The sequence below is a fragment of the Hyaena hyaena genome, unplaced genomic scaffold, assembly GCF_003009895.1.
Source record: "Hyaena hyaena isolate Hyena2069 unplaced genomic scaffold, ASM300989v1 scaffold_13, whole genome shotgun sequence".
Lineage (NCBI taxonomy): Eukaryota > Metazoa > Chordata > Mammalia > Carnivora > Hyaenidae > Hyaena > Hyaena hyaena.
Window position 1 is genome coordinate 6,655,495 of NW_024080645.1, and position 15,565 is coordinate 6,671,059.

The 15,565-nt window shown below is 59.2% G+C and overlaps 1 protein-coding gene across 1 annotated transcript; it reads right to left on the reverse strand.

Moving 5' to 3' along the window:
• Positions 1-6,012: 6,012 nt before the first annotated feature.
• On the reverse strand, positions 6,013-14,074 carry MINAR1 (membrane integral NOTCH2 associated receptor 1). Its single transcript, XM_039257202.1, has 3 exons — positions 11,771-14,074; positions 10,282-10,536; positions 6,013-6,210 (listed from the first exon to the last, which is right to left on the reverse strand). Exons 1-3 carry the CDS (start codon positions 14,072-14,074, stop codon positions 6,013-6,015), a joined length of 2,757 nt encoding a protein of 918 aa, XP_039113133.1.
• Positions 14,075-15,565: the final 1,491 nt, after the last annotated feature.

Below are 15,565 nucleotides of genomic sequence, written 5' to 3' on the forward strand. Positions count from 1 at the left end.
GGGGGGGGGGGGGGGGGGGGGGGGGGCAGAAGTGGGCGAATGCGAGGAACTGGGCTCTGGCAGTGGAAAGGGCAGGAAAGGGCTCTCCCCCGGGGCCATGAGGTGGGCGTGGCCCTGCTGGCACCTTCACGGGGGTCTCAGAGCTGACTGTGGACGTCTGAGCCGCAGGACCGTAAGAGCAAATGCGGTGATTTGCCACAGCAGCCACGGGACGCTGATACAGATGGCGGTGGGTTCCGAGTCACCAGTGCGACAGGCGCCCCTGCGTCCCTTCCAGCAGGTGGATGGGGCCACGAGAGGGGTGGAGCTGGGAGAGGTAACAAATGAGCGAGTGAGCGGCTGCAGGCGGGGGGGGGGGGGGCTCTCCCTTCTGGTGGGGAGCTAACTGGCCGGCGTACGGCATGCGACGGCACGGTGAAGACGGGTCCAGGCAAGACCCACTAATGAACTAGGGGCTCATTCTGATGAGGGTCAAGGGAAACGGTGACCGTGTTGATCACTCACCCCCTGGCCCGGAGGTCAGAATCGCTGTCAGAGAACGGCAGCAGGACACTTGGGTCTCCGGGCGTGAGGCCCCGGGAGGGACGGGGGTCACAGAGATGCAAACCGGAATCCAGGCGGAGGAAGCACCAGACAAAACCCACCAGAGGAACACGTTACCGGATCACGGGCCCCGGTGTCTCAGGACTGTCCGCGTTGTGCTGCATGGAAGGGCGTGGAAGGAAAGGCTCCAGAGTGACGGGCCCCGGGGACAAGGGCAAGCTGGACGTGGGCGCCGGCCGCCCTCACGCTGTCCAGGCGGACGCTTCTTTCCAGCCGGTCTCTGGGCTCGGGCGGGAGACCCGAGGGCAACGCGCCCTGTGATGGGAACAGAAACAGCCCTTGGAGAAGCAAGGACCACCCCCAGCCAGCAGGACCCCCGGCTGACCCCCGACAGTGATCACCTGGCCTTCCCCGCCCACCCGCACGGGCCCACCCACCCTTGCCCGCATCTCCTCAGACTTGCTGCCGCGTGCCAGTCCCACCCGGGTTTGGGGACAGGCCCGGTGGTAGGACCTGATCCTGCCTTCCAGGATGTCCGTGTCCCAGCCGGTAATGTACAGTCGATGGCCAGACGTCCCCTGCATGCACCCCAGTGCCCTTGCACGGTTCGCAGAGCCCCCAGAGGGCAGGGACGCTCCGGACATTTCATCTGAGCATCTCCAGTGCCCGGCCCAGCAGGGAGGCCGTGCGAAAGCGCCGGACAAACCAGGGCAGGGAGCCAGTAACGGGTCCATTTCTTCCCGGGGCGTCAGACGCAGCCAGAATCTCGGAACCGAACAGAACGTCGAAGCTGAAGGAGTCCTGTCCCCGATGGATACTTTCAGGTCCTTCTACAACATTCCTGGGGGAGCTCTCACGAGGACGAGAACGCGTCCCTGCGTACGGGCCCATCTTGTGACAGCAAGGGGACGTTTAGCCGAGTGTGGGTGCGGCCGAGGTGGAGGATGGGGAGCACGGGCTCCAGGGACGCCCGCGGCGGGTGCAGAGCCGGCACCGGCTGCCGCGGCCCCTGTTCCTCGCGGCGCGGACGCCAGGACGTCCCCGTACAAGCAGCACAGACACGATTGTCAGGCTCCAGCCCCAAGCCCGCAGGCTCCACACACCCGCCGTCCCGGCGAAGCCGAGTGCGTGGACATTCACCGGGACCCTCTGTGTCTCGGAAGCAAAGCCACGTTAACGGGGGTGTGGCGGTCCGCTCGGGTCCCTTCGCGCTGGCTGGCCGTGCAGATCGGCCGTGGGCACGCGGGAAAAATGTAGCGGGTTGGACACGATACACGGAGGGAATTTCTGAGTCCCCTTCGAGCCGCTCTGGCCGCTGCGCTGTCGAGGACAAGCGGAGAGATCCCCTCATCAGTTTCCTTCCAGACGGGCTGGCGTCCATCGCACGGGTCCACACAGCACATCCTGTCCCCAGGAGCGGCCAAGACGCGATAAATTAACCTGCATCGTGGGGGCGAAAATCTTCAGGTTCTGACTGCTGTCTCCCTCCTCCTGTCTGGGGAGGGCGGGAAGGGCCTCTGAGCTCACAGACTCTGACGGAAACATGTGGAGAGTTGTCACAGTCCCCTTGGATCTGGTTTCAATTTGTGTGGTTTTTTTTAATGTTTTTATTTATTTTTGAGACGGAGAGAGACAGAGCATGAGCGGGGGAGAGGGAGAGAGCAAGGGACACACGGAATCTGAAGTAGCTCCAGGCTCTGAGCCGTCAGCACAGAGCCTGACGCGGGGCTCGAACCCACGAACCGTGAGATCATGACCTGAGCCGACGTCGGATGCTCAACCGACTGAGCCCCCCGGCGCCCCTGGATGGTTTCAGTTTGTGAAAAAGCACCAAGCTGGACACTTCTGATATGTGTGCGCCACTGAAAACTTAAAATTTATGCATCAAATGAAATCTCACTGCAAGATACCTTATAACTTTTCAGTTTATTTTTTATTATATTTGGAGACGCAGATTTTACATGATAACTTCCAACCAACCATTGTACATTACATTGTACATAATTTTACACAGGCCATTTGAAAAAAGATCTAAAAATGTGCTTAGTTACTGGTATTATATAACGTTGATGAAGCACCAAGAGTGTGCTCACAGCTGTACAGAGGCAAACAGAGAAAAGACTCACAGTCCCTGCCTTCAAAAATACCCACTCCTCCCCACGTCTCGCACACAGAACTTACTTTTCACACCCTTTTATTCATAAGGCATAAATAAGAAAGTTTGTTGCATTTCTCATTGTTCATCAATAAATATCTAATACCCTTTCCCCCAGTTATACCAACAATCACTAATATCTTTGCCTTTGAATACAAATTTCCATAGTACAATACACAGTATACGCTGATTTGGTGTTTGCACGATTGACCACAATATTCTTGCGAGTTGGTTATAATATGAAGCATGTTGAATTTCAACATTCACAAATTGTTACACCTCTTAACAGAATCGTTTACTGTCGGCAGAGCTTTCTTGTTTGAAAAACGAGGTGCCGTCGCTCTTACGCTGATTAACTGTAAACAAAAACAGCCCTGCCTCAATTCCGATGAGGGTGTCAGAACTCACAGCACCTTAGCGCGGCGAGTGTCAGCACATCTGCTAAAGTGACCTGGCAGGTAGCGATCGCGTAGCCTCATGCCCTAAAATGCTAACAGGGGTGGCCAGCCCGTAATGGAGATACAGACAGACTCGCTTCGACCGTATCTGCATTAATTTAAAGAAGGGGGTAGTGGTGTGAAATATCCACAAATTGAGCCGGGAGACATTTTCTGCTTTTCTGCAAGGCTGTGTTCGAAGCAAATTCAGACTAGAAAAGAGGAGTAAGATTATTCTGAGTTTAACCCCTGGCTGAGGGGTTCTGATTTCAGGATAATCCCTTAAGTAAGAACATCTGATTGTTCACTAAAAGCAAGAGGAATGAAGTGAATTTTGATAGTGTGTGATTCCAGGCGCCGGGCGTGAGGAGAGGGTGGTAGGAGGCGGCGGCCACTGCGGGAGCCAGGCCAGCCCACGCGTCACCCGCCCGGAGCTCGGGGCAGCCGGAGATGAGAGGCGATTTTAGAGGTGGGGGGAGGTCTCCTTCCCAGCCACACTCTGGTCTTGCCCGCTCTGCAAATACAGGGTGGAGGGGCTGGAGTGAGAGGGTCCGGGGAAACAGGGCCATCCCAAGCACGGGGACAGTGGAGAGAAAACACCCGGCCGTGAACCCCACCTTCTCTCCACCCCAGGACCCCGAGCACCTGTCAGCTTCAAGCTGTTGCAAAGATCCAGAACGCGGCACCACTCCCGGCTGGGGTAACCCGTTCCCCCCAGGGCCGTCTCGTTTCCCAGGGGCGTCACCGGCTCTGGGTGCTTCTTCTCCATCAGGTCGCAACAATGTCGAGCTGAATCTTAAAGCTACACTAGATGAAGAAGCAGCCTCGATTTCTCTATACCTCCTCGGATAGGAAAAGGGTAGAAGAAAATTCTAGAGTCCTTTCTCTTCCACACATGGGGTGGGGCTTGCCGTCTCACACCCCACCTTGGAAGCTGGACACACGGCCCCAGCAGGGCCCGTGAGGAACAGGGTCTGCAGAGCAGGGGCTGGGCTGGGACAAGGTGTCTGTCATCCCAGGTCCGTGCGTCTCCCCTTCCCTGCAAATCATAGAGCAAGAGGTTGGGAACTGACCATCTGATGCTCTCGAGGCTCCCTCGGTGACAAGGGCGACTGTGTCACAGAGCCGCCTGCTCGGCAGATCAAGGACACACCAGCTCTCACGCCAGCAGGTGTGAATCGAGTGTCCCCTTTGAGGGGAGAGAAACAACCCTATTTAATGTACCCAACCCAGAACGGAGCACCAGAAGACTAAAATTCTGACAATAGACAGTAATATATGTATACATATGTGTTGTGTATTTGTTTTCATTTTCAATTATAAATCCTCAGTTCTGCATACTAAGGCTTAAGTTTCGGTCACCTAGCTGAAAGTCCATACAGAAACAGGAGAATAGAAACATGAAGACCCCCTAAAAGTGAAGGCTCACTGCAGACAAAGGCATCCGCCCTTAGCTGTTAACAGCGTAGAAGGTTCTGGCCGCCCCGTGTGGGGAACCGCAGAAACGGACAGCGCCGGCTCAGAGCGATTCGAGGGCCTTGGGGACCGATGCTGGACTCCTATTGCTTTAGAATCTGAGATGCTCCCCAAACCCCTCTTTCGGGAATTTATTACACCGTCTGGAGCGATTCTTCTCACCGTCCACACATCAACGGCCGAGAAGGATTCTTTCTGTGCAGTTACATCAAAGCACCATTCGACAGGTGGAAACGGAGGTCAAATTCTGATCCAATTACAGCAGCTTCCTGGACGCTGGAGAAACCTTGCTCTCGGGTTACTTAACAAAGAAGACAAGAAACCAAAATCGGGTATTTAGATAGACACATAGATAGATAAATGGTTAAATAGAGAATCTTTTTTGCGCTGCTGACAAGGGTTTGGAGCTCTGGAGTTGGTGTTGCGTTACGAACACCTCAGTGCCTTTATCGTATGATTGACAAGCTTTCGAGACCCACCGGGAATGGATTTGTGGCACACAGAAACCACGGTTCAGGTAGAACGGCAAAGCTCCTACTTCGTCTCTACTCTTCAAGGCACAAAGACGTGCCCACACTCTGCGGCTGGCGTGTGAGAAGCAGAGCATCCTGGGCCACAGGAGCCAGAGGCCAAGGAGCGGATGGGAGACTGTGGACGTGGCCAAGGTTCTCCGATGCCGACCTGACAGTGCGGTGAGCTGCTCTCCTCACTCGGGGTGCGGACAGGACCCCGGCCCGGGCCCCTCAGCCTAGCACCCTCCACGCCACGCCTGATTCACAAGGCCAGCTCCTCCCTCCCCTGTGCATAGGAGGAAGATCCAGAACGTTCCATGAAGATCTGCAATGAAGATTGTAATGATGACCGAAGGGCAAGGTTGAAAAGTCGGTAGCCCTTGATGCCAGCAGAGAAGTAGCATCCTTGGGGGACACATGCCTGTCACCTCACCTGTAACGGTCTGAGAACATGAGGGACAGAACCCACCCGGTCCTCTCCCAGCTGCCCCAGGCAGGCGCGTATTAAATGTCTGCCATGTAGCACGTCCCCCACCACGAGACTTCAATAAAATGGAAAGAATCCAATTAATTTTTTTTTTTTTTGCTTGGAATTCAATTTGCACGTTCTGGTCGTCCAGTACATTCCTTTGGTGGGAAAACATATTGCACTTCTGAACACGCATCCGAGCGTCAGTGAGTCCAAGCCAATGGGCGGGTAGGTTTCTCTCTAGGACGCAGGCTTCCTGAGGCGCCGCTTCCCAGCCGGCAGTAGCCTCCACGGCTCCGTCCCTACCCCAGCGAGCTGTCGCCACACGGCCCAGAGACCTCAGACCGCAGACCGAGACGCCGGCGGCCTGGGCTGTGGGGGGCGAGGTGGCCCAGGCTGTGGGCGGCGAGGCGGCCCAGGTCAGGCTTTCATCGTGCAGATGGGCACCACGATGACCAAGATGACCGTGCATGTGGCCGCGGCGACCAGAGCGGCGATCTTGCAGACCTTGGCTCGTCTGAACTCGGCTTCCTTACGCTTCAGTAACGAGTCGTAGCCTGGAGTATAAATATCTTCCATCCAATATTCTAAGTTGTTTGGGTTTAAAGATTCCTGCGTCTAGAAGCAAAACAAAACGTTAGAGACACGTAAGTACTTGGAACCAGGTCCTGAGGCACCTGACGTGCCCACGGCCCGGGGCCACCGTGACATCCGAAGAGCGGCCCCGCCCACCGTGGCCACCGAGGCCGCAGCTCCACACCCCAGGACTGCCCGCGCCCCGCCCTTGCGGCCCGTGCGCAGCGTCCTGACACGGGGAAGCCACGGGTCTCCCCTCTGCGGGCAAGCAGACTCGGGCCAAGGCCAGCCGGGCAGAATGCCAAGGGCTCGCACCCAGAGCAGGCGGGCGGGGCCGGGGGAGAGTCAGGGACCCTCACCGACAAATATTCCCCTGCCCCTCCCCCCGCCCCCGCCCCCGGCCCTGAGAACAGAGCCGTCTGAGGCAGGGCTGTCGTGTGGCTCTGATTCCGCTCCCGGGTCCTCCCAAAAGCGTCTCCTGAAAAATCAAAGTCACCTCGCAGATGTGCGGTTCAGACAAAATCTAAAATATTTCCATTTCAAACATTTGTCTGAGCAGGTGAGGCGGCCCCTGCCTGGAGTCCCGTCCACAGAGCCGCGCAGACCGCCCGCGGGCCAGGGGCCGCGTCCCGATGGAGGGACCCGCCCTGACATTTGTCCCTGCGTCCTCAGGCGACGCAGCGTCTGCGGGAGAAGCAGCACGGTGGCCTGAGCCAGCCCTGGACCCGGCGACGGCCCCAGTCAGTCCCCCGAAAGCACACGGCCAGTTCGCCTCGAGCTCTGAAGCACAAACAACTACCCATCTGGAGGATTCCTCGGCTTGTTTAACGCTCAACACGTGCACGCTCGGGTCTCTCGCACACACACAAGGTCACAGGACACTTCCTTCAAAAACCGTTTGAAAGCTGCGTTGTACCGAGTCACCGGGGTGTTGGTGCTTCTGACCTGGGTCACTCACTGGCCCCTGTCTTTCCCGACGCGCCTGTCGTCTGTCACCTTGCTCTGGGGACAGACGCACGCCAGGGGGGCCTGCTCGGCAGACGGGACGTGTTCTCAGTTCCTGCCAGGCGTCTGCTCCAGAGCCCTGGGTCTCGGGGGGTCTCAGAAACAGCCCCCTCCCTCGGGCTCCGATCCCAGGACGACAACATCGGTCACTGGTGCTGCTGCCCGATGCCCCCACCTCATGTAACAGCCCCTCCCGGATGCTCTGCTGTCACCACGTCGCCGCCATCAGCCTCCCACTGGGCCCGCCGCTGACCGTGCAGCCGGGTCAGTCCCCCGCGACCCCACGCACCCGACCGCCTGCCTGGGAACAGCCCACGAACCAAGAGTGGTCTCCATTGTTAGAAGAACAATTCACGCTACGTGAGCAGTAAGTGAAATTTGAATCTTGGTGTCCAGGATGGCACGTGGCGGGTCACAGCCACCCAGCAGGTCACCAAGCGAGGTCCCCTAGGCCTTGATGGCCACCCTCGGCCTTTACAACCCCATTCTAATATGTTCCATGCAGCATTGCAGAACGGGAAGGATGGGACTCAGGGGCCACCAAAGCTCCGCCAGGCGCCCTCCTTCTTGGGGCATGACCTGGGGGCGCAAGGCCATGCTGGCCAGCCTGGCACCCGCCATGAGCCACAGGACTCCCTCGGTAATGGAGCGTCTGCAGGCGCGGGGGGGGCCTCTGCAGGGGCCCCCACTACACGGTCCCGTGCTGGGTCCCGGAGCCGCGGCCTCACCCGGCTCCACCGCTGGGTCCAGCGCCATCTCTAGGCTCCAGCCAGAGCTCCCTGCCCCCAGAGCTCTGCCCTCCACGGGCATTAGGAGCGTGTGGCCCCGGCCAGGAAAGCCGTGCAGCAATCTCACGGACCCCAGACGGGAGCGGGGGACCCGGGGACCGCTCTGCCCGCCGCCCGCGGGGCTGGAAGGCTGAGGGGCAGCCCTCCGAGCCCTGCACAATCTCACCACGAAGGAGGCCTGGAGCCCACCGTGCCCCTCCCGCCCTCGGGTTTTGTCTCAGACGGAAGGAAGTCGGCCTCTTTGCAGGGTTACGTGCGCCTTATGGGCCGGGACAGCCTGCGAATAAGCTATTACCATTAGGTTTCCCGATAACCGCAGGCTGTAAGGACAACAGACAGCGGTGGCACACAGCGTCCAGGGACACGGCCGAGTGTGGCTTGTGGTGACCAGACGCCTCGAGTGAAAACAGGGCCCCCCACGGCCCCCGCCGCCGAGCGGGCGACCTCACGCCTGGACACCACGGGGCCCGGAGACTGTCAGACAGTAAAGCTGTGCTGACATCACCTGCGTTTCCGAAAAGGACCGAGAACAGGTCAGGCCGCGCCTCCCGCCTTCCTGGCGCTCGGGCGCCCGGCTCTGCGGCGATGAGCCCCTCCCCAGCTCTGTGCGGCCGGGACGCCCCCTCCCGGGCTGGACCTCTATTCTGAAGACCTACTTTCATTTCTGGGAATTTTGTGTTTATGTCTATAAACTTGGCGCGTTAACATCTCATGTGTCTGTAGGGACAAAAAATCACATGTGCCTCCTTCCCCCCGAACTTTAAAAGGACATTTCAAGGGGGCGCCTGGGAGGCTCAGTCAGTTAAGCGTCTGACTTCTGCTCAGGTCATGATCTCATGTTCTGGGAGTTCGGGCCCCGCGTCGGGCTCTGTGCTGCCAGCTCAGAGCCTGGAGCCTGTTTCAGTCTGTGACTCCCTCTCTCTCTGACCCTCCCCTGCTCACGCTGTCTCTCTCTCTCTCAGAAATAAATAAAAAACATTAAAAGAATTTTATAAAAAAAGACGTTCTGGGGCGCCCGGGCGGCTCAGTCAGTCAAGCATCCAACTCTTGGTTTCGGCTCAGCTCATGATCTCAGGGTTTGTGGGTTCAAGCCCTGCCTTGGGCTCCAGGCTGACAGTGTGAAGCCTGCTTGGGATTCTCTCTCTCTCCCTCTCTCAAAAATAAATATACATTTAAAAAAAGACAATTCTCGATCTATGACGCATCCAGTTCATCTGAGCCTTTCACGGTCAGGCTCTAGTCGAGCTGTCCAGGCCCCCGGGACTGAGTGACGCCCCCGCGCAGCCACACGGGCCCACCCGCAGGCAGTCTCACCCTGCTCTCCCAGCAGGACGAAGACAGGACAGGAAGTGGCCAGGAGGGACGCGGCGTGCAGGGGGTCAGAGGGGTGGGGGCTGTCACCACAAACCCCACTGTCAGGGTCTGTCCAGGGCTGCCCCTTGCCCCAACTGCGGTCACTTAGGGCCCAAGATACACAAATGTCACCATGGTCATCGTGGGGACATGCGGGTCCCCCGCAGTCTGGGCAACCCAGGAGGAAGAGCCTGGGCTGGGTTGGGTCCTGCACAACTTAGGCTCGTCCGGCCCTGGGCAGGCACTGAGCTCAGAACCCGCATCTCCTGTCTAAGCTGCAGGCGACCCCTGGGTCCCCGCGCCCCGTGCTCACAGCCCGCCGGGGATACATGCAGACCCGACTCATGTCAGGATCACCCAGTTGGCCCCTGAAACCCTTTCTAGCGCCCCCTCCTGCTGGGGACTGTCAGTGTCTTCTTCCCAAAAGTTCTCACGGCGGCTGCAAGAGACACTCGCAGGCCCAGGCCCGGTGCACAGGGTGGGGGCAGGTGCGGAACGTTCTGGGTCCCTCGGCGGAGGAGCCCAGCGCCGGGGGACGTGAGGTCTCTGCCCGCCGCCCCCGCCCCCCAGCCCCCGCTGCGGGCATCTCCCCCACCGCCCTCGACGCGTCACAAAGCTGATTCTGCAGGTGAGGACGGGGCGCTTTCCCGTGGGGCCGCGGAGACGCGGGCAGGCGCGTGTGAGCGGGGCCAGGCGGGGCTGCCCACCAAACAGAAGTGAGCCCGGCCCCCGGCCCCTCGTGCGGTGGACAGAAAACACGCCTCGGGCCGCGACTGCGTTCCCAGCGCCCCGGGGCGGCTCTCACCTGCGGCGGCTCCACAGGGACATAGTCCATAGCGCGGCTCCCTCGCACACGCTTATCCCGCGTGCTACACACGGAAGGAGAGATCAGCCTGGGTTTCGTTAAGCAGTTTGTCCGGGTCTTGCGGGCAAACGGGAGGGTCTGAGCCGCGCCCTAGCGACTCACCTGCAGGTCCAGGGCCGCCAGCTTGCCCTTGTCGCCCGCGTTCCTCGCGTACTCCTCGATGGTCCAGGAGGGCTGGCCCCGCTTCACCTCGGCCAGCTCGGTCAGCCGCATGTCCGTGTAGAGGGGGCTGCTCTTCACGTGGGCCCGGAGGGAGGGGGCGTAGGGGTGCGGGCTGAACACCTGCTCCACCAGGAGGCTGTCCTTGCACGGCTTGGGCCCTCGGTGCTGCGGGGGGACGCTGCACGGCCCGTCCGCCTGCAGAGGGACACGGGGGACACAGGGGAGGGGACACGGTACGGCCCATGGAGGCCCCGCGGACGTCCCAGGGGCAGAACGCAGACAGGAAGCACGCCTGGGGCGGGCAAGTGTGCGGCGGAATGGCCCTCAGCGAGCTCGGGGACAAGGGCTCACCTGACCACCCCCTGCAGCACGCCCACCGCTAGCAGCCCCCCCGTGCAGGCTGGGAACGGGGCCCAGAGACCCCCCCACATAGCAGGGGCGCACGGCTGCTGGGGGCAGCTGGGGTGCCATCGGCCCGTCTGGCTTCAGAGGAGCCTCCTCACGGCCCCTCTCCCCTGAGGCACTTCCAACACCGGGGCCGCCTGCCCTTGGGAAGGAAGAAGCCAGAGCGCACACGCCGGAGCCTCCGGCCGCGCTGACACCCTCGGGAGCCGGCAGCTGGACGTCAGCGTGGGGTCCCGGCCCAGGGGACTCTGTTCTCCCTGGACCTGTCACGCCGGGGTCTCGCATGGCCGCACAGATGTTACTTCCTCCAGGAAGCACTCCGTGACTGCCAAGGCTGGATCGGCCCCCATCTCTGGGACCCCTTAGGAGCGTGCAGACTCTGCAGGACGTGGCTGCCCGGCTCCATGTCCGCCTGCCCGCTGGACGGTGAGGCCCTTGAAAGCAGGGGAATGTCAGCGGTCGCCTTTCTCCCCGCCTCCTGCCAGGTGGGACAGCCGAGCAGAGAGCAGCCCGTCCGTGTGTGTCAGAGGGGTCGACACCAGCCACACGAGGCCGTGTACGTGGCCTGGAGACGTCAGGGGGGCCTGGCTCTCAGGAGACAGACACGCCCAGGCTCGCCGGGAAGAGCGAGCGAGCAGCCACAGGGCAACGGGCGGGCGTCGGGGGGCCGTGAGGGGGGGCGGGGGGCAACTTCCCGATTTGTCTTGCTTCTCCTCCCCACCTTCCGTCAGTCTTACCAGGGAAGGACTCGAACTGTCCAGGAGGGGCGCCCGGAGTCCGCGAAGCACGGGGAACGGACACCTGGACCCTCCCGCGCCGCCCCTGCCTGCGCCCGGCTCCCTGCGCCCCGCACCCCTCGTTCAGAGGAGCTCCACCAACCCTCCTGGATCCGAACCCCGCTCTCTCCCTGGGACGGACCGTCTGCCCGGGCACAGATCTGGAGGGACAGCCCGCCTCTGTCGGGGACACGCGCCAGGGCTGTCCCAGCGCCAGAGCCCCGGCCTGAGCGTGCGGGTTCAATTACCTCTTTGGATTTCCGGTGCCAGTCCTTACTGTCCCCGGGGCCCCGGCCCCTGGGCTCCTCCTCCCCGAGGCCCACGCGGCTGGCGTAGGTGATGGTGCGCCAGTCTCTGGGCGAGTTGGCGGTGCTGGCGATCTTGGATTCCGTGGCGCTGTTCTCCTCCGTCAGGGACCTGGACGACGGCCTCGTGAACAGGCTCTTCTTTAAGGCCTTGACGCGGAGGCTCTCGCTGTTGCTTCCGCTGGCGTCCGAGCAGCACCAGTCGGCCGCGTTCTCCGGTTTGGGTCCCCGGGGGCCGTCGTGCCCACGGAACATCCGGGGAGAGGCGCTCTCGTCGGACGGAGCCTCGCTCGTCCAGGAATTCAGGTCGACCTGCACGCCCACCTTCTCGGGTTGCTGCATTTTCTGGTCCAGCTTGTTGAGCTTGCCCAGGACCTGCGAGATCTCCTCGCGGACACCCGACAGCGACTCAAGCTTCCGCTCAATTTCGCCGATCCTGAGCACCAGCCTGCACACACTGGTCTTCAACTCCTCTTCGGAGTGGTGGCTGCTTTCAGGCCGGTTGCCCTTTTCCCCTTTGCCACCGGGGAGCCCGTTGGCGATGTTGGTGCAGCCCTGCTCCGGTGAACTGTCACAGTCTGACTTGTGAAGCTGGGACAGGGACCCTGTGCTGTTGTAGCAGGAGGACTGCATCACCCCCGTGGAGCCACTGACGCTCATGTCGTCCAGAAATCGGAAAATGTCGCTGATGTCATCGCTGACGACCTCCGAGTCGTCGTCGGACTGCTTCATGGCGTGCCTGTCACCGTACTTGCTCTGCCCGGAGGCACACGGGTCTTTGCACTTCTTGGGCTCCAGCACGTGCTGCTCCGTCTGGGTGCCCACGCTGCTGGTGTCTGAGCTGAGCTGCCCGCTGGTGCAGCTCATGCTCTTGTCTCTGAACTTTTTGACTGGCTCGTGCTTCTCCACGTCAACAGGGGACGAGAGCTCTTTAGACTTGAGCCCATTTGGTTTGGCCACGTAGCCAACGGGAAGGATCTGCTGCTGGTCCTTGGGCGCGGGGTAAGCGGGGCGCCTGTCTGGGGTTGGGAAGTTGGGGGTCTGGCCGCTGGAGCTCGGATAACGCAGCTTCTCCTCAGAGCTATTTCTATTTAGAAACGACCGTTCGAAGTCAGGGGCTTCTTCCGTGTTCAGGCTCCAGCTTTTGGCCGGCCAGGGGGTCTGCTTGCCCGGCCTCCCCGGGCAGCGCCTGGCTTCCTGCGTGCCCTTCACTGGAGTGGGGCCAAAATACGTGGAGGCTTGAAGGTCATCCAGGCTCTCGTGCTTTGCACGCCTTTTGTCCGGCACGGGAGAGTACAAGGGGTTCAGGTACTGGCTATTGTAGGGCATGTCGAAGCTGTGATTGAAGAAGGGCGTCTTGTGGGGCTCCTTCCGGCGCTGGGGCTCCCCGAGCTCAGCCTCTCCCTTGTCGGCGGGGCCGACCAACGTGGGGTTCACGGCCATCAGGTTGTGGAATTCCTCTTTAAAGATGTTCCTCTTCTGGACACAGGACTGGATCACAAACGGCTCCGTGTTGGAGAGGAAGGTGTCCTTGGCACCCTGGCTCAGGGGCAGCGAGTCCTGATCTGAGACGGACTCGCTCTCGATGTTCATGGGGAAGTAGGTTCTCTGCATCTCGCAGGGCTGGGGGCTGGCGAGGGAGTACGGCGCCAGGGCCTGCAGCCGGTCCAGGGAGGCGGCACGGCTCTTTAACTCCCTGCCCACGCCCAGCAGGAAGTTAGGCTCGGACGCGGGCACGAACTGCGGCGGGCGTTCCTTGTGGTCTGCCTTGCGGCCCTGGGACGACTGGCGGGCGGCGTAGCCCCGGCGGAAGGGCCTGTCGCCCAGCTCACAGTCGAGGGGCTCGCACTCGGCTGCGGCACGGGCCTCCGTGTCCGACCTGCACGACTCAAATGACGCCTCCTTCTTACGCACCTTGTGCCGGCCGGCGGGCAGCTTCTCCTTGGCGGCACCCCCGTTCATCTGGATCAGGTTGAATATGGTCACGATGTCCGCGGCCACCATGATCTTCTTCGACTGCTGGTTGTTCACGGTGCACTTCATCTTGTCCTTGAACAGCGTGGCGGGGAAGTTGGGGTCCAGACAGGCCGTGTAGAAGAGCACGCTCCTCAGCTTGGCCAGCTGCGCCAGGGAGCATCGGGCACACAGAGACTTGCACAGATCCTGGTAGGAGACGGTGTTCTGCTTGCTGTCCAGCTCTTCCAAGATCTTCATCAGGAAGAGGGACGCGTCCTGGCTGGTGTCCATGGCTGAGCACGTCAGAGGCTCGCGGCCGACACGATGCTGAATCTTCCGGTCCCTTCTACGGCGACAGCATCACAAAGTAGAGGGAGATGGTAAACTCCAGGGTAAACCAAGCTTGTTACGAACCACCTGGAGACGTGCAAGGAGAAGCTTTTTAATTTAAAAATGTATTATCAGCTTCGAAAACATTTATAGCATACAACTTTGTGACTCCCTTCCCAGGAGCTGGCCTTGAAGAAATTATCCATGACAATGATTTATGTATCAAGATGGTCACTCTGATGGTGTTTATGATAGTAAAAACATGAAACATCTTAAACGTCCAAATAACAAAGGAATGCCTAAATAAAATATATTGGGATACACCAGGACTCTTAGAAGCATTAAACTTAGATTAATGCGCATCCTTACGATGAACATCACCCACCGATAAAAAGGAGCAGACCACTGGTTAGGCAATGGCGTGGATGGAGCGCAAGGCACCGTGCACGCGCGAAAGGAGCCACAGACACAGACCACGTGCGTTAGGACAGCACTTTAATGACACTCGGGAAGACACGTCAGTGGTCACGGGGGCTTGACGTGAGCTGGTGAAGAGTGTGTGAGTTTCACTGCATGTAAATTACACCTTCATTTAACAATTACACACAGAAGACTTTTTTTGACAAAAAAACCTGACGCTATATTGAGTGAAAAACAAAAATAAGTCTGTATATATGTAAGAAGGTCTTAGTTATACAAAGTCATATATTCTTGGAAAGGAAAGAAAATAATGGACACTGAAATGTTAACAGCGGGTCCTTCTGGGTGGTAAATATGGATTTTTTCTTCTGAACAGTAATCTTCATTCCTTGGTATTTTATTATGCAAATTTTCAAACATACAGCAAAGTTGGGAGAATTTTATAGCAAATACTCATATACCCGCCATCTGGATTCTACCATTAATGCTTTACCGTATTTGGCTTCTCACACACCCCTCCCTCCAGGGTTGGGTCTATCTTACTCTGTTTTTAGTGCACTTCAGAGTCAATTGCAGACATCTGAACACTTCCCCCGATGCTTCGTCACGCACATCATTGACCCAACTCCAGTAACAGTCCATGGTTTTTCTTTTAATATAAGATCGACATGCACGAATCTTAAGGGTGCATTTGCTGAAGCCTCAATAAAAGCACGTGTCTGTGTAGTAACCAACCCCCTTGGAAAGATCTAGAACGTTCCCAGGGCCGCAGGAAGTTCCTTCGCAGCCCTTCCCGCTCACCTGTGCTCTGTGTGTAATGTTAGTTTTCTTCATCACTTCCCACCCTTTCTGAGATCCTGACGTGTGCTCTTTCGTCATCCGCACACGGTAATAATGAGCCGCGCTAACCAATCCTGGTTGGAAACGCTGAACTCTCCAAAGCCAGGGTTTCACGGGATTTCCAAAGACAGAGTGGAACCCATCCATCCATTCGCGAGGACCAGGAAATGTGGGGGCTCAGGACGCGCCTCC

Coding starts and splice junctions, on each gene's coding strand:
- MINAR1 (XM_039257202.1), bottom strand. CDS start 14,074: ATGGACACCAGCCAGGACGCGTCCCTCTTCCTGATGAAGATCTTGGAA. Junction 10,537..11,770: donor GGCACCGGAAATCCAAAGAG/GTAATTGAACCC, acceptor GTCCCTCTGCAG/GCGGACGGGCCGTGCAGCGT. Junction 6,211..10,281: donor TGGCGGCCCTGGACCTGCAG/GTGAGTCGCTAG, acceptor TTTTGCTTCTAG/ACGCAGGAATCTTTAAACCC.